The following is a 19,459-nucleotide window of genomic DNA, read 5'->3' as shown; positions in this document are numbered from 1 at the left end:
CACACATGCTGTGAGGCAGTGTGCATGTGCTAAGTGAGGGGGCCCTTGGTACCAGGGGTACCAGTTACAAGAGACTTACCTGAGTGCCAGGGTTGTGCCAATTGTGGAGACAAAGGTACAGTTTAGGGAAAGAACACTGGTGCTGGGGCCTGGTTAGCAGGGTCCCAGCACACTTACAAATCATAACTTAGCATCAGCAAAGGCAAAAAGTTAGGGGGTAACCATGCCAAGGAGGCATTTCCTTACAATGACTAAGACTTATCTACGGATTACTAGAAAGGGTATAAATGATAAAAAAAACTAGAAAATTTACCAGATTCTTAAACAAAAAGAATCTGTCTGAGTTTGATGAATCCATCCTACGACCACACTTTTCCAAGTGTGAACCCAACTTACAACAGAAGAGACATATAAAGATGAAAATAGTTATATAAGGTATCTATAATTAACCTTGTCAAACACATCAGATATTAATATCTTCATAGAGAAGAAGTACCCCTGAAAACGGTAAAGGCCTCCAAAGAAAAAAAGGAAGTCTTAAATGCAATTGCGAAAAAGTAGAACAACTGCTAAATAGTCCATAAATTAATTAGTTCACACAAAAGACTAAACAGAATCTACAAAGAGATTCATCTCTACAGAAGCCCATTATTAACTGCCATAAGTCATGAAAAGATAATAAAGTTCAAAGAACATGTTGCACCACAGAAAAGTCTACAATAGAGCGTATAAAATACATAAACTATGATGAGTATCTAATATTTAAGACTAAAATAAGGAAAATCTTAAACTCCTCAAGAAGATACTTTCTTACTTATACAGTAGCCAATTTACCAAAATTAGAAGAACTGAGATTACCATATCAAAGATAGAAGTAAATGTACCCTTCAATTAGTGTAGATCAACAGCTAACCTAATGACAGTACAAAAGGAAATTAAAAAACAAACACCCCCAGTGTTGTAGAATCGTTATAAGAAATGTTTTTGAATGGAGAATAAACAATATACTGACACTCCCAAAGACCTGGTAATATTTTCAGTTCCCTATAAGAGATACTAGTATAATTTCTTAATTTCATAAGCTAGAAAAACTAACCTCATGCACGGGGAGCAATTCTATACCTTCCACTGAAGGTGTAATAGCTCACAAGCATATATAAACGCTCTCTAGCAAACTTGCAAATACTCAAATACTCCACGTAGAGTATGGAATATACCATAAAGGTAACAACTCTTAAGCCTTTTATTCCAGAGTAAACAATATCACCTTGATTCAGGTGTAGTAAAATGTGATAACCCTTTAAGAGATTATTATTGACAAACTTGGAGTAGAAAGTCATTACTTTACATCAAGTAATGATGATAAAGAAAGAAGCCTTGAACATCAGGCATGAAAAGTTCCAGAGAGTTTCAGGGCACTATATTACTCTGATAACAAGTTAAGGAAAATGAGCACCTGCCAAGCATGAACACCCACCGGGCATTCCAATTAGGTTATAACAAATATATATACATCTGAAAAAGCCTCACGGCCCTGCCAAAGCAAGACTCTTTTGTGTAATTTTTTTTAAAGAACAATTAACACCATCTAACAGAACTAGCCAAAGCATAGAGGGGAACCAAGCTAAATCGGTGCTCCACTTCTACTGTCTCGAAAACATTGAGTTGAGTTAGCCTGTGTACAAATAAATGGGCACCATCAAATGGCATGTCAATCAATGTAGTCTGGACTGGCTCTGAAAACCCTGAGGTAGTAACCAGGCACAATGACTAAGCAGACACGAGGAAGCCATAGCTCGACCCAGAGTCACTGGTATCCACGCTGCAGCGAATTATTAATTTAGCTGCGTGCTGTCCATCCTGAACCTTAGGAGTAATAGTACTCCTGTTGTCTTCCGGTAGTGAAGGTAAAATGCTCGCAGAGTCCCATAAGGAATGGGAGAAACATCCAAGAACACATGATGTGTTCAGAGCATACAGCAGAACTTGTTGAGGAAAAAATATGCCTGCCACTGACGTCTAGACTGCTGGGCTCTGTATCAGGTGGAACATGTGGGAGAGACTCCATATCATGGAAAGCTAAATTGGCCTGTGCCACCAAACTTCGATGAATAGGATGTCTTATTAGACAGGACAGATGACCAGGGGCAGGTAGTTCTTTGCTGTAAGGAAGCACTGGTTCAACCCCTGTATGACTCTGATTGAGGAAATCAATTAGGGGATCTGAAGCTAATTCCACTGAAGGAGGGGCCAGATCCAACACTTCTGCAACCCTTTTTAGCAAGCCTGCAAAGAAGGAAATACCAACCCCTCTACTACCTGTCTACCATCTCCCCTAGAAGTACCAACATGAGGGGATTCTTGTGGAGGAAGACCAGGGCTGACAGTCATGATGGGTGCCATTCCGTATGTTGATCAGCACTGAGAAGGCGATTCCTCAACGTCTACTTCGACTTAAGACAGAAAGATGGATTCAACTTCGATCGGCGCCGGAGTCGGCTGATTGGTTTCCGGCGCCAAAGGTGGAAACCCTAAAGGGCTGTGCACCGGTGCCATAACAGCTTCGTAACTGACACTGAAGGCCTAACTGAAGCAGAGGACAAACCCGCCAGCGTGGATACAGTCAAGGTACTTCACACTTCCTTGGGACACAAAAACGCTTCAGAGAGAGGTGATTGACCAAAGACAGCGTGAAGGGATCTATAATTTTCACGCATCTGTTCTAGAGTCACCGTGTCTCCTGGAAAGGGTGGAAGATGCTGGGCCTCTTCCTTGACTCTTCCGCAGAAGAATGACAGGAGGTTGTATGTGGTGAAGTCAACAACTTTTGCGACTCTGACCGCTTACAAGACTTACCTCTGGACGTAGATGGAGAATGGCATCTATGAGAATGACTCCTTGAATGGCTCTATGAACAGATGTCAGTCCGAGAAGGAGACCTCATTCGACAGGAAGACCAAAATGACTAAGACATCTGCGCTGCTAGAAGATTCATCCAATGCTCTCATAGAGCTTTTGGTTGCAGCTGCTGACAGGAGCCGCATTCTGGTGCTTCATGGTGCACACCAAGGCACCACATGCAAACCGAATGGGGGGTCCATAGCCGACATTTGTCATTCACATGACCCACAGGGTTTAAACCCTGAAGACATAAAAAGCGAACTGTAGTAGGATGATGAAAACGTCAAAGCAGGCCGAAAAACTGCCCGTCCAACAATAACCGGATTCGCTATGCAAGCGCAGAAAAGTAGTGACTGACACCAGCGGGGAGGGAGTTATAAGGTCTCTGCTGACATCACATCCTGTGGACGACATTGATACGGATTTGTGCAATGCCTTCTACTAACCACAGACGTACTATGGAAAAAGTTTCCGGATCCAGGCTCATGCCTGGGGTGGATTCTAAAGTAAGGAATATGCAGCTAGATGCCTCCTATCAGATATGGTGTCACAAGTGCTATTGATGTCAGTTCTGCAAAAAAAAGAACTATCACAGAGGCTTAGGACAGAGTAACAGACGATAAATTAAGTTTCAAATTAGGAAACTACACAAAAACATTTAGGGTTTAAGAGAGCGGAAGAAGAAGAAGAGTAGTAATTAATTTGTAGGAAGATGTGCAGAATGCTCCTGAAGAATACTCCTTATAGCAGATTTCTTATGTGAATCACCCCTAAAGCATTTACTTGAAACATATAGGAGTTTATTTGAGGGGTAATAATTAGAAAACTGTAAGTTACTTATCTGCACAACTCATTTGGCAGCATTCATATCTTTAACTGATATACAATTTGAATACTGCACCATATCAACCTGGGAATCCACCAGTAAAACAAATATGAAATATCAAATATGAAATATATGAAATGGGCTACTCCTTTAAACAGCAATCCAGGCACAGGAGCGTTTCTTTCTTTTTTTTTATTTTTGTTTTTGTTTTTAAGACAGCTGTCAGTGTGTCTTGAAATTCGTCCCATACCCATCTGTCCCACAGCAATACCTTATTTTCTCAGATTCTCTAGTGCAGTTTAGGTAGACATGTAACACAAGTCAAAGAAATGAGACAAATCATTGGGAGCCTTGGAGCATCATGAATATGTCCTTCTACAAAAACTCATTTAGAGGACACAGAGGAACGAGGAATTTGCAGGAGTGAGAGCCAGTCCCTACTTTCGGGGTTAGAATGTTCTCTATGGCTACTTTGATCAAAAAAGCCTGCACTTTCTGGGGTGAGATGGATAGATACTCTTCTACAAGATGCTCTGATGTGGCTGGAAGCTTTGATGGGTCGAAAAGGAATGGCAGAGCATAGATTCACTTAACAACCTAAAAGATCCACCTGTTGGATGTTACAGTTTGCCAATTTGGGGGGGAAACGTCTGATCATGCTTGCAACAGGGTGGCCATGTACCACTAGAGGCAAACTGAAGGAGCTTGGAGGCTGATGTCCAAGGGTAAGGGAATCCAGGAGTTTGGCGCTCCCAGTGGCCTGGGTAATGTTTGTTTGATCCCCTCCCCCAACAGGACTGGGGTACCTTACCCAAAGAAGGTGGACCATAGCGTTGCATGTACTCCAACTCACTGGAGTAGCTTCAAAAAGGGTGCAATTGCTGAGGATGCTAGCTTGCTGGAGTGGTAAGGACTAAGGAGTGTGCTGTAGCCCCTCTTTCTTTGAAGAGCTTCAATGCTTAATCTTCTGTCCTGCAGATCCTGCAAATGGCATATCCATCAAAAAGGCTTGCATGTCACCAGAGAAGTCTGTGGATCTCAAGAGTGGCATTGAAGCACTAGCCCAGATTGCTCTACCCAAACAGTCAGTAGTATCTAGTTCAGAATGGATGACATATTTGGCCACTTCCTGACCATTCTGGATGGTATGAGTTATGATGGTTCAAAATTCTTCAGGGTCTGCCGGCAAGACATCACCAACCGTATCCCACAAAGCATGGGATTGTCTCCCGAGCAAACAGCTGGCATTGTCTGACCAGAGAGCAAGGCTGGCCTGAGGAAAGCCTTATCCTTTTTGGCTGTGTATGGGGAAGATTTATGGAATGAACTGGAGATCACCCCGGTGGTGGAAGACTGAACCACCAAACCTTCTGCTGTATAGTACTGTATTAGGAAGTCATGATTGCCTGGCACTGGGGCCTGTGGCATCTGGCTACCTGTCTGTTCACTGGAGGGCAGGATCAACGCTTAGACCAAGCTCCATGGCATCATTGAATGGTAAAAGAGGCTCAGAGGAGGGCTGAATAGATTGTAAAACCTTAGTTAACACATTAGTTTTGACTTTCATACTTAGCAGCTGTAAGTCTAATACCTCTGCTGCCCATCTCTACAGCAAAGGGGGCACTCTCTTCCATTGATGACCCAGGGGAGAACACAACCCTGAGAAATGACCATCTCCTCTTTCATGTACAGGTTGTCATCATCACAGTGCTGGGGACAATAATTTACATAATTTCTATTGTTATTTTCACAGGCTAGCTGACTGATCAATGTTAAAATTGGAAAGTCGCTGGAGTGCTGCTCCAAGTCAAAGGCATAGTTTGGTCTAAGTCAGTATGAACCGGAGGGCATGGGTAAAACTTTGGCACATGACCTCGGCCGGTACCATAATGGGTTTGTCTCTTAGGTGGATAAGACTATAGGAACAGGGTCTTCATCTGTCAGACTGGAGTTGATGTCAGAGGAACTGGTGTGGATTTTGGTGGTGGTTTGGAAATCGGCTCAGAAGTCAGAGCAGAACTTGAGACGGGTTATAAAGACACAGTAGGTGCAGAGGGCAAATCAGCCAGCAGTAACAAAAATGGAGAACCCCACGCTTCCTCTGGGCTCAATGGCATGCCCAAGGGAGACAGAAGAGTGCCAAAGACTTGAAACATGGCCTCTCTAAAGGCCTCAATCTGTTGCAACATCACTGATGGACATGGAAACTCGGGGTGCATCTGGATCAGTAGCAGATACCTTAAACTTGTTTGTTAGATTTTCATAAGGCTTTGGCTGTCCATTAAGGCATCTCCCCCTTCAGGAGTTGGCAAACATAATTGATACAGTGAGTCAACATCGATTATCAACCCCGCACAACACAAGAACGCATTAAAACTTCATGCTTATGGATGGAAAGGAATAGGAATACATATGAAGTACAAATGAAGAAAGTTCCAAACTATTGGAATCTCAAAATTAGTGCTGATATTGTTGGCACACCTTCAAAAGGGTCTCCCTGATGACTCAATATGGACCCAAGTAGGATTTCAAAATTAGAGTCCAGTTTGAATCCTGGAGGTACTGTAAAATGTAAGAAATCTGGGGAGACTAGTATCTGATAGAAGGATAACTGAGATTATAGTTAAATGAAATTTGAAATTAAGAAATCTTCTCTTATCTGCCCTCCCCACTTAAAATCAAAACAATGCTGATCACTTTCTCAAGAAGGAATTGCAGAGAACAAAACCATTAATAGCTTAGTCTTACTGTCAGGAGCTGATGGGCTGTCAAGTCTCAATTCCATTGGAGTTTCTAATTTGTTTTTCACAATCAATGCAGAACGAACTGTTATAACCTTCCGAGCACTCCCTTCCATAGTGACAGCAAACACCACCCGAACTGGAGGCAATGAAGAAAACTGGAAAAACATCAAATTAAAGGGACATTTTTAAAGTTTATTATTAATGAACAAGTTACTTACATTTAGTTACGCATAATCTGGTACAGATACATCTAACTGAAGATTCCTCATCTTTGAATTTCCCCAGGCGTCAGACAGGATCTGGTAACTTTTGTGTGACCAGTACCCCTGTGCACAGTTGATTGGCGTCATTCAGTTTCCCATGGCGTTATTGGCACCGGATGTGACGTCGCAGTCACCTATGCAGGCACCACCCAGACACCCCTATGTCAGTTACTTTTCACAACTTTTAACGCCAGGAGTGTAGAGCCATGAAGTGAACTGACAAATGTGCATCCAAACTAAGGCCATGAAAGGGATTAATTTTAACCCTAATGTTGATATGCATAAAAACAATGACAATGTACGCTATGATATGTGCCAGCAAAACACCATAAAGTTAGATGTTTCATGAAGTTAGGAATACACAGCCAATCAGAACACATCACACACACTACATACAGTAATCATGCGCTCGCCATGTCGGACATCTGGGTATGTCACCTACTGGCCCACACCATGTCCACGCAAGGTTGAGATCCACCAGCACACTTTAGTAGATGGTCATTTATGGCCTAGTGACTAGGCCCGGATTCCTTTTTTCAAAGAATGTATTAAATTGTTTTATTGCACCTCAAGGCAATGTATAAAAAGACGCTCAAAACCCTCTAACTTTGAGAGACAGTTATCAGACCCTGACACTGTACTGTGCTGTCCCAGCTGTTGCGTTTAATTAAATAGCCAGTTCCTGCTTTGCCAGATGCCTCGTCTTTCATTTATTTAAGGTAAATCTGATTTCAAACAACATTTTGGCAGCCAGCTAAGAGAGATTGGTCCTCTGTGCCTAGATTGTAGCCGAAGGAAGGGACCCCCCACCAGTAAGCATTCACATCTGCGCAACAAAGAGAGGTGAGCAGATATCATAATGGACTGAAAGTTCTGCTGAATTCACAGGGTGGAGGTCCATCCTGAAACTGCTGTCAGTGGGTAAGAGACTACATTTAATCCTTAGTCCCAGCATTTGGCCTATGGCAAACTAGGACTCCCCTTGGACCGCTGGGGGAGACACAGATGATATGCTTGACCCTGGGTGTGATAAAGGGTTCTACTTGGACCACTGGGCAAGGCACGGAAGGTATGCATGACCCTGGGTGTGATCAAGGGTTCTGCTCGAAACTCTGGGCGAGCACAGATGGTATGCTTGATCATGAATGTAACACAGGGACAAGGCCTCAACGCTTGAAGCACTGGGTGTGACATAGATGGTACGCATAGGGTCTGGGTGTGATATGGAGCCAACACCTCAATTTTATATTTCAGTGTAAAAGGGTTTCTCAGCCCTAATGGTTTCTTCAACACTGGTGGTGTCTGAAAGAAGTGAGAGGTGTTACTCGCTTGGAGTGCTGGGCGTGACGCAGAAGGTACGCTAAGCCCCGGAGTGACAAACAGATTGCAATTTGGACGTTAGGAAAAAATTGGACTTTGGAGAATGGATGCATCTTGTGTTCGGCCAAGGAGGGCCTATAGATGTCGAGTTGTTCCTTCTTCTCTGCGTACATTTTTGCTATCTTTGGCCCCGAGCTGATATTGAAAGACTGTTGGGCTCACTTGATCCCTGTGTACTGCACAGAGCCTCCCCACAGCATCGAGCAGCACATGCTAGAAGTGGGCTAGGGTATTAATATATTATTTTTTGGGACAAAGTTACCTTTTTCTATATGTATTTTTTCTTCTTTTTCCTCTTCATTTCCATTGAGATTTCCCCGCTCTTCTTTTCCATTTTGGTTTTCAATTGAAGCATTTTTGGTGGTGATAAACTGTTGCAACTATATTTCATGTTGAAATGCTATGTCTTGTTAAGTGTTTTTCTGTGCATATAAGGAAGTCACTATCCTTCTCTTACAAAGACTCCATGCCTGCTAATCCGCTGCTAAAACTGTTTACAATATTTAAGTTAAGCATTGCTCTTTCTTACAGGTTGTGAGTCTTCCTATGCGTTGTTTTATGTAAAGTGAAAAGTCTATTTGATGCATCTCTGTCTAACAGTTGAGTAGTTGTTTCCGGCATAATCCCAAGCACATATTTCCCCACAATTAGAATAGGATTTAGGGCCATTTAAAACTCAGTTCAGTTTAACAAGTTAGAACTGCACCAGTCCCCTAAAAAGATTACCAACTCATCCTGGAGTCACCAACAACCACATGCAAACTAGATTCCCCACGCAGGTTAAAAAGCTCAATAAGTACTGCAATGAATGGCACACACATACTGAGACAAATGCATTCCCCTGGCCAGAGTGGGGAACCTTTGGCATGAAAACAATAGAACACACAATCAGATAAAATGTGTAGGGCGGAAAAAAAGTTAAAAGAGAAGCACTGCTAGAACAATGGGTAATTTTCGGGGTGGCTCAACCTGCAACTACCCACAACCCACAAGCAAGGTTTCCGCACCTCCCTCCCTCCCTCCCCCAAAGGTACAGAGGGGCTCTCTCTGATGCTTGCTGTAGGAAAGTAGCACCTTCCTGGCATAGCTATCCCCACTTTTTGCCTAGTGTCACTGTTTAGACTGTAGTATACTGGGATCCTGCTAACCTGGACCCCAGTGTCAGTGCTCTCTCCCCTAAATGTAGTTGTAAGGTAACTTTTACACCCCACAATTGGCATACTGGTGCACCCATTTAAGTCCCCAGTATATGGTACTTGAGTACCCAGGGCATTAGTACACCAGCACGCCCCGCCCCCGCCCACCCTGCCGGATGGGCTGCTGCATGTATTGTGCCACCCATGGAAGCCCATGCAAACCTTGTCTGCAGGCATGCCATTGCAGCCTGCGTGAAATGGTGCTTACCTTATATCCTGGTCACTGCACTTAGACACTGTGAGTCACCCCTCTGGTAGGCCCTTCAGCTCAAGGACAGGGTGTATGTCCCTAAATGTGAGGGTGCCCTTGCATGAGCAGGGTACCCCAACAAATCCAAGACTCCATTCCCTGGGCTTCGTAAATGTGCAGGGAAGCCATGTTAAGGTATGTAGTGGACACTGGTCAACATACGAGTGGTCCAACCACATGATGGCTTCTCCAAACCTAGGCATATTTGGTATCAAACATGTTGGAATCATGCAACTACACTGATTCCAGTGCTTGTTGCATGATACCATGTACTCTGGGGGTTCTTTAGAGGATTCTGCAGTTCTGCCTGTGCAGCCTTACAGTGTCTAGCTGCCAGCCCACTCTGCTGCTGACCCCAGACACTGACTGCCCTCCTGCTGGTGAGCCTGGCAAGGAAGAGATGTGACTACCTCTCCTTGTATATCAGGTATCTAAGGGTTGGGATGGGGTTGCCTCTGAGTGCCACCAGACTGATTTGAAGGGCATATTTGGTGCCCTCCTTGCATAAACCAGTTAGCACCAGTTCAAGAACCCCCGTTCTACACAAAGGACAGGGGAGTGACCATCCCCTGTCCAATCCCTCCACTAGGGAGGTGCACAGAGCTCTGTCAGGTGGCCATTTGATTCTGCCATCCTGGAAACAATATGGGCAGAGGCCCCTGGGAGCAGCTGACTGGTTAGGCAAGGTAGATGACGTCCCTGACCTCCTCTGATAGGTAGGTCGCCTCAGGGAGTGACCAACCCCCTTTTTAGGGTTACTTAAGGGCTTCCCCAAGGTTGGGTCCTCAGATTCATCGAGCAAGACTCTCCAAGGAACACTCTGCAAGACATCTTCTGCTCCTGGCCCCTGGAATAGCTGCTGGTCTGGTCTGGAACAGTAACACATCTGCTTCTCTTGGGAAGGCACTCATTGCAATATTGCTTCTCCAAATAATGCAAGAATTCTACGACATCCAAGGCTTTGCGTCCTCCAGGGTGACAAGGACTCTGTTTACATCTGGAAGCACAAATCACCCTTGGAGTTAAGTAGTCACTCCCCTGCATCGGCAAGGCACCTCAAAACCACGTTGAACGGCTGGTGGGGTTTGCTGTTCCACAGTCATCGAAAGGCTCGGCTTCACAGGTGGTGAGTCTGGGGCTTCCCCTGACCAACTTGGGAGACTGTGGTCCCCTGCTCCAGCCACTGGACTTCAAAACCTGTGCCAAGGTTTGCACTTGTCAAAGCTTGTTGACTGTTCCTCCAGGAGATCTTTAAGCGCCAAGAAGAAGCCCCGACCTCCAGCACTTTGGAAACCGAAGATCAGCCCCTGTCCTGCAACTCCTGCGAGGTGGGACTTCGTTTTTGTTGTGCTGGTGAGGCCTCCTCGTGACTCCCTGTGCCCATTGCCTGTTTGTCACTTGGGGGGCTCCAACGACTTCTGCTGGCCTTCCTGCGTGATGAGAGCCAGCCCTATTCCCCCTCAAGGGTGTAGACTCCTGGACCTTGCTGGTTCCTAAAACTCTGCAAATACCTCTTCTGCTCCTGCTTGCATTTGCCAGTGTTTGCTGGTGATCTGGCTGGTCAATGACCCTCCTGCAATTCGCCGGCCATCGAGGGACAGATCGTAGGCGACTCCTGAGATCTCCTGCAACTCCTGGACCCCGCAGCTGAAATTCTTCCTCCACTGACTTGCAGGAACTTCACCTCTAGGAGGGTGGGCATTACCACCTGCACCACCTGGGCACATCTAAGGCTGCTGGACTCTGTCCCCTTCGTTTTTGGGTCCTCCATGTCTGGAACCCACCCTTGGGTTCCACTAGCCTGGTTAACGTGTTTTGATAGAAACTGGACAATCCAAGGCATCCACTGATTTCAAAGTCCTCTCTCCTCCCTGCCTCCAGGTCCCCTGGTGAAGGTAATCCGGGTCCCCTGGTGAAGGTACCCTTGTCTTCTGTGTATCCACGGGTGAGACCACTCTCCAACCTTCCCTTTGTTTGTTGGTTTCCTTGGGTCCACTGGGAGGGGTCCTGAATCACACAAATAACAACCACTACTCCCTGTGCTAGTCTATGGGATGACTGGGTGGATAACTACCTTTCATCTGGTCACTTGAGACACTTATCATACTTAACCTCTGGTGTTTTCATCTACCCCCATCCCAATAGGGCTCTGTATATTTTATGCTATTTCTATAGGTTATTTTGTGTATATATTGTGTGTGGATATCTCCAAAGGGAAATACCAATGCTAGTCTGGTAGTACTACTGTAAAAGACAATCCTTTATTTTTGCAACACTTGTGTGGTACTTTCTTGTGAGTGAGTTACTGCCTGACTACTGTGGTATTCAAAGTGATTTACATACCTCCCAGATAAGCTTCAGCTGCTTGGCTCAGCTACCCCTAGAGAGCTTTTGCTATCTGGACACCTATTCACGATCAATAAGGGTTGCCAGGACTCAGTATAGGGTGCCACACCATAGATGTACACCATAAAATGAGCTAGTCTCTTACAACCTGGACAAAGGAATCGCTGCTGTTCTTCGCTGAAACCAAGAGCAAGACTGTAACCAGAAGGAAGGGCTCATACTGGAATTATTCTTTCCAAGTTCTGCAAAGACTTCTCCATGCCTGTGGCCATTTATCCTCTGGAATCACTGGGTTTCTGCCTGCACTTAGGAAAGCAAGCAGGAATCTCCCTTGGAGTGAAGGAGTCACTCCCTTGCATCTGCAGGCACCTCAACGACAACTACCAGCTTGTGCATCCTGCTGTCCCATGGACTCTCCAAGGCTCTGCAACACAGGGGGTGGTTCTGTGGCTCTCCAAAGGTGTGACCTATCTTCCTTGCAACTGGCAAGTTCGTGGTCCCTCGCTGGAGCTGCTTGGCTGGAACCCACTGTGCACATCGTCTGCTTGCTGTCAGCCCGAAGACCTCCTATCTCCAATAAGCCCCTGCCTCCAGCACTCTCCACCTCAAAGAACGTCATCTCTGCAACTCCTGCAACGTGGGCCTCCCTCTTAGCTGCGCTGCTGAGGCCTCCATGTGACTCCTTGTACCTGCTGCCAGAGGGCCCTGTTGGGGGGCTCCAAGATTCCTGCTGGCTTTCCTGTTTGCTGAGGGATGGCCATGACCTACCTGCCAGGTTGGGTCACCTAGACCTTGCTGGTCACCACAAGTCCTGCAAACTCTGTGCAACACTTCCCTGCATTTGCCAAGGCTTGTTGGTGGCTGACCACTGACCCCTCTGCAATTCGACGACTTGCATGGGACAGCTCAGGGACGACTCCTGGAATCCTACTGTGTCACATGGACTCCACAGCTGTACTTCTTAATCCACCGTCCTACAGGAAGCATCACCTAAAAGAGTGGACATTGCCCTCCTGCACTGCCTGGGCACCTCCAGGTGGTCTGGACTCTGTCTCTTCTCTCCTTAGGTCCTCTTCTTCTGGAATCCATGCCTGGGTTTCACCGACCTGGTCCACAGCTCAAGAGAGCACTTGGATAAACAAGATACCCATTGACTTCAGCGGGAGGTTCTGACACAAATTCACCCCTATGCACCTGACCTCCCTGGTATAAGTAATCCACTGTTCTGGGTATCAACATGTGGGGTACTATCCAACCTCCATTGTCCCAACAGGTTTTCTTGGGGTCCTCTGGGAAGGGTCCTGAAATGCTGCAACTTCCCCAGGTTAGCCTCCTGGCACTGACCCGACATTTCCACTCTGCACACAGGGGCCTGGGCAATCCTACCAACTTAACTTTGGGGTTTTAGTGCTTCCCCAGTCCTAAGGGTCCTTGGGCGGTGGTGTGGGTTGGAAGTGAGTTTTACCTTCCACTTTCTTCGTTTATGGTTTTGGCAACCTTATAGTGAACCCCAGTGAATGCAGGAGATTCGACGTAGTCTGAATGTGGGAGGCAACAGCCTGAGGTAAGTCTGCCTTCAACAGCCAGTCAGGGGAAGACAAACTCCTGACCTGAGCAGATGAGCTGCGACTACCACCATCACCTTGGTGAAAACAAGAGGCGCCAGTAGGCTAAAGGGGAGCACAGTGAACTGAAAGTGCTAGTGACCTGCCTTGAACCACAGGTAATGCCTGTGGGCAGGCAGGATGAGGATGTGAAAATACGCATCCTGCAAGTCCAATGCTAGCAACCAGTCTCTTTGGTCTAGGGTAGACCTGAGCCAAAGTGAGCATCTTGAACTTCTCCTTTTTGAGGAAGAGATTGACAGTTCGGAGGTCTAGCATAGGGAGAAGACCCTTGTTCTTCTTGGAAATTAAAAAGTAGTGTGAATAACAACCACTGCCTACTTCTGATATTAGATCCCTCTCTAAAGCTTCCTTGGTCAAGAGAGCAGTAACCTCCTCTCCAGAGCAAAGACAGATGATCCTCGGCCAGCCGTTCTGGTGTTGGCAGTATTGGGTGAGGGAAAGATTGGAAAGGGAGAGAGTAGCCCCTCTGAATGTTCTGCAGGACCCATCTGTCCGATTTAATGGATTGCTAGTAGAGGAGATGATTTTTGATTCTTTCTCCAACTAGGCAGCCATGGTGTTACAGAACCACACTGGGCCATGGGAAGTTGAGGCTTGGACATCCAAGCTCTAAGGGGTGGGGTGTTGGGTGAGGAAACTAGGATCACCCTGGGCAGGGCAATGGCGGCGGGATTTGTCCTATTCACAGGAGCCCCAGTGCTGGGCTTGGACCAAGTTCCCAGCAGGACATCGGTCAGTGCTTCATTAAAGAGCAATAGGGGTTTAGATGAGGAAGCCCTAGGCTGAAGCACTTCCGTCAAGAGGCTAGTCATGACTGCCACAGGGGGGAAGTTTGAGGTCAAGGACCTCCGCTGCCCTCTTCACCACCTTTGTCTAAGATGCTCCCTCCTCCACAGCCGCGGTAGGTGGAGAGAGCAAGCCAGTATCTGTGGAGGTGTCCAGTCCAGTGGCATTTCCTAGTTCCTCATAACATTCCAATGAAGCTGAGGTCTCTAACTGGTGTTCCAAATGGTCCAGTGACCCCTTCAACTCTTCACCCATGCCTGGTTACCCAAGAAAACACTCAGGCAACGATCTAGGACCAATGGGACCTGTCAGCACCAGAATAGATGTCGAGTGATGCCGTTCCGACTCCCGAGTTGTCGAGGAAGAGAATGGGGCTGGCGGCGCCGGGAGAATCGGCGTCAGGATCAGTACTGGAGAAGGATGCGTTGGCATGACCGGCGCTGATCCCAATCAGATCTGTATGACCCCCATCGGAGCAGAGGATAGAGCCATCAGAGTGGCACCTGATGGGGCCTCCCTCCAACCCCCCAGGGTCCGAAGGTGCTCTGGACGGGTAGGCCTGTTCCAAAACGTAGTGCATGGCCTTGTAAAAGTCCTTTTTTCCAGCAGGGGTCGCTTTGGCTCACGGAAATGGGGAGACACGGAGGCGTCCTGGCAACGGATCCGCAGAACCATGCCTGGAAAGCTGATGGTCCTCACTAGTCACGTTGGCAGACAGACGAGTTGAAGCTGAAGACCGCTTTGACTTTTTTTTGCCTACTTTCAGAGTATCCCGAGGACCTTGAGTGCAAGGAAGAGGTCTTGGGGCTCCAGGATCAGTCCCACTACCACCTTCTCTATTGGAACTGAAAACTCCTAGGAGTCACCCTATTGGCAGACCACTGAGCCACAAGCAGGACCGGTCCATCAAAGCTTCCAGTGCTAAAGACTGGCAGTCCGAGCACGACTCAAGACACCATAAGCACACCAAGTGAGGGTTAGTTATCAACATGGCGCTGAAAAAGGCGCCACAAGGCTTGAAACCTGCTTTCCTATAAGACATTTTTTTGACAATTAGCAGAAAAAATGTTGACAAAACCTAACAAAAAGAGACAGAGAGGTAGCTCTTCTCCAGATGAGCGCTAACTGATGCAGAAAGAAAAGAATTGACATCTGCACCCCTGGGTGGGACCTATATAGGTGACCACAATGTCAATACTCATATGTGGTGACTGGAAACATTATGACCTTCTGTGCGTCTGGCCTGACGATCTCGGACCACCTCCTCAATTATCCAAGGAAGTGAAAAACCTAGGAATCACCATGGATTCCAAGCTAACTATGAATGCCCAAGTAGACAAATTAGCACGCACAAGCTTCATCACCTTAAAGACTTTACGACGCATCTTCCCCCACCTCGGATTTCCACACAAGGTGCAAGCTACTATCTCGCTTGTGCTATCCAAACTGGATTATGCCAATAGCCTCTACCATGGATCATCTCTATCTGTTATGAAAAAACTACAACGTATCCAGAATTCCGCAGCCAGGCTACTACTACATATAAAGCCGCAAGCCCTCATCTCCCCTGCCTTGAGAGCACTACACTGGTTACCCGTTGCCAGACGATGCACTTTCAAGCTGCTTTGTATCACCCACAAAGCTATACATGGAACAGGACCTCTTTTTATCAGAAAGAAAATTACCAAATACATCCAACAAAGAACCCTCCGCTCAAGACTGGCACCCCGCCTTAGAACACCAACATACAAGAAAAAGACTATAGGTGGTACATCCTTCTCTGTCCAAGCAGCCAAACTATGGAATTCATTACCCCCAACTATAAGAGCCACAGATAACTTTCTTGTCTTCAGAAAACTACTCAAGAGTTGGCTCTTTCCTTCATAACCACCTTTTTCAAACAACTATGAACTGCATATGTCTATGTGGATAAATATTTTTTCTGATTATTTGTATATTTCTATTTATTTATAGTTTCTTTGGAAAATATGTATTGCTACTGTCATAACAATAAAATACACACACACTCTTTAAACCTGTCTGACTAAGTATTTTTTACCCATGATTCTAATTATGTATTGTATGTGCATATGTGTGTGTATTCATGTGTGTGTGTGTGTGTATATGTATATATATATAAATGTGTATGTGTGTGTATATGTTGTTTCTGTGCTTGGCATGTTCGTGGATCATTGCATGGCTCCTGGTTTTTGGGTTGTTATACTAGATATCTATGAATTCCTGCTCTCATCTTATCACACTTATCTACTCATCACTCTTATATCATGTCTCTATCAAACTATCCTCCATTCTCACTCCGACTCATCCTTTCTACCACTTTCATCTCCTAAATATCTCTGCCTAAGCTCTTCCCTCCACCTCCACCTCTAACTCACCAAACCTCACTCTACCTCTGTGACCTCCCACACAACTATACTAAATTCTCCTGCATTCATCTCACCCTGCTACTATGCTCTCCCTAGCCCTTCCACATACTCTTCCCCCTCCGCCCCCCTTTATTCATCCCAAGCCTTTGGGTTGAGTAAATGAAGGATATACTCCCAATTAACACTTCTGGATTTCTTTCCTCCTTCCACCCCTTCATTACTCCAGTCAATCTAACTAATAAACTCTCATATCCGCGGCTCAAATTAACTCATAATAATACTAAAACTGTACTCATTATTAAACTATACTAATCCATCACTAATTCTTGTTGGGTTCCAGAGTAGCGTGCTACTCATCGAAAAGCGCTTCGACGCCTCGTCAGGGGTAGTAAGCGCTATATAAATCCGATTACAATACAATACAATACATCCGGCACCGACGATGCCGACAATGCCACACGGAACCAAACGAAGCCACCCAAACATGCGCAGGGGTATTGCTCACGCAAAAGTTTCCAGATACAGTTGGATGCCTGGGAAAAGTAAAGGTAAGGAATATGCAGCTAGAAGTCTCTATCAGATCAATGAAATACTATAGTTCAAAATGTCCTGGAACAAATAGTAGGCATTCGACCACTATATTAATAGTTCCTGCTGATTTTCAAATAAAAGGGAGGTACTGCAATACTGTAAAATTTCATTTTTTGTTGGTAAAGTGAACTTAACCAGTTATAAACAATAGTTTTTTTTTTTTTTTTAATCTGTTTATTAAACGGAACATTCACACAACAATAATTTGGCTGTCAATAATTCTGCGATCCATTTGCTAGCTTATGTACACTTGCACAGCATTAACACACAATAATGTTACAATGAAATGGAAAGAGGAGAGGGAAGAGAAAAAAAAAAAAGGGGGGGAAAGGGGGCAGGCAAAGAAAGCAAATATTAGACAGCATAAACATGCTAAGGTGAGGAAAATAAAACAGCCTACAGCTTGAAAACTATGAGCTTAACTATTTGCTAATTAAAGATGCAGCTAAACGCTATTAATGTCATTACTAATGTAGATAATCCACAGCAGGTAGAGGAGGAAGAATAAAGAAGGAGTCCGGCTAATATATATGGATAAAGCGGGGGTCATAACTGAGATGTGACTTATGTTTTGCGGAGTTTAAAAGGGTACCAGGCAGAAGTAATATTAGATAACCTAGGTATGGGTTGCATGTACATTTGACCGTGGAGAAAGTATCCTAGTGTGTCGTGAGATTACATTGTGGACAGGAGTGAGGGCATAGATGGCGGGTGTAAGTGAGAGTGAGAAAGGTTAGGGCAGCGTAATTGACGTACTGACTATGTCAGCCAGAGATGTGGTGGGTGTGTAAAATGCACTGCTCACGGGGGATACATATCATCTCTGGCTTCTATTGCCACCACAAATGTGTCCCACACCTCAGGGCCCTCCTGTATGAGGCCTTTGTGTTGCAATGAGCGGAGTGTCTGGGCTTCAGCCTGCGCACGACAATGTAACTCGCGAAGCCAGGTCATGTGGGAAGGGACGTGTGGTGCTTTCCAATGCGTTGCTATTAACCGTTTGAAAACAACGAATGCTAAGTCTATGAATCTATGTATTTGTTTATCCCCTCTGGTGCGGTGGCGTATGCCAAGTAAGCAGGAATCTGGCGTGGGTGACAGAGTGTGAGATGAGATGTCTGTTGTGACGTCTGTAACGCGGAGCCAAGCCGAGTTTATTGAGTGGCAGCTCCAAACCATATGGTAAAAGTTAGCTGCTGGAGTGGCGCATCTTGGGCATGTCGGGCTTGTGCTCGGATATATTCTTTGGATGGGGGCTGGGGATAAATATGATTGGTGAATATAGTTGAATTGGGTGTATCGCAGGCGAGGAATACGGGATATTGATTTGATCATTGCAAGAGCTGCAATCCAAGTCTTTTGAGATAGTGGCGAAGGGAGGACAGAGTCCCATCGTGCCTTAGCATGCAGCAGAGTGGTGCAAACCGCAGCCATCAATGCTTTATACAATTTAGTTATAATGCCTTTTCTGCAACCTATGGTCAGGATAATGGTAAGCAATGGGGTCTCGGGGGGCTCGGCGCTACCGACCCCCCAGAGGTTATTAAGTAGCCGCTTAATGGCGCTGTATGTCAAGAAGGCCCCGTTGTGCAACACTCCGGCAGACACCAGTTCCGCAAAGGTGCACATTACAGAGCTAGAATATAGATCGCTCGCCTTCAGTGTGTTTATTTCCCGCGTGTCGTGATGCATTGAGAGGATTTGAGTGCCCGGCAATTGAAATAGCGGTAGCGAGGGTGAGTAAGGGGGAGAGGAGGTCTTGCCTTGGATGTATCTGCGCCAGCAGAACCGAGCTGCTTCCAACAGTATTAATTTTGGGAATTGGGGGGGAGGGCCCGACAGCATTGTACACAGCAGCTTCTGCTGGGCTATATGTGTCTGCAGCATTGTACTTTCAGCAGGGGGACACTCCTGGAGCCATGTGGAGAGCCACGATAATTGAGCTGCTGCGTAGTATCTTTCGAAATTAGGCATGCCCAGCCCACCCGCCTCTTGCGAGTGTTGTGTTATGGTCAGCGCTACCCTGTGTCTGTCCTTGCCCCAAAGTAAGTCGGTTAATATTGATTGCAGTTTGGTAAAGAACGAGCGTGGTAGGCACAACGGGAGGGCAGTGAAGTAATATAAAAACCTTGGAAGGATAAGCATCTTGGCAATCGCCACT

General features: G+C 45.9%; 1 protein-coding gene across 2 annotated transcripts in view; it reads right to left on the bottom strand.

Annotated features, from left to right (window-relative positions):
• The window catches only part of VPS13D (vacuolar protein sorting 13 homolog D), a 2,230,750-nt gene that overhangs the window by 1,036,363 nt on the left and 1,174,928 nt on the right, over positions 1–19,459 (bottom strand). For both annotated transcript variants that reach the window (XM_069240741.1, XM_069240742.1), the window contains one exon: positions 6,476–6,626. In XM_069240741.1, the coding sequence (XP_069096842.1) occupies positions 6,476–6,626 (151 nt within the window). The remainder of the gene's footprint in view (positions 1–6,475; positions 6,627–19,459) is intronic.

This window comes from Pleurodeles waltl, chromosome 6, assembly GCF_031143425.1.
Source record: "Pleurodeles waltl isolate 20211129_DDA chromosome 6, aPleWal1.hap1.20221129, whole genome shotgun sequence".
In the NCBI taxonomy this organism is placed as follows: domain Eukaryota; kingdom Metazoa; phylum Chordata; class Amphibia; order Caudata; family Salamandridae; genus Pleurodeles; species Pleurodeles waltl.
The sequence above is the reverse complement of the archived record's forward strand: the minus strand, read 5'-3'. Positions and strand labels throughout refer to the sequence as shown.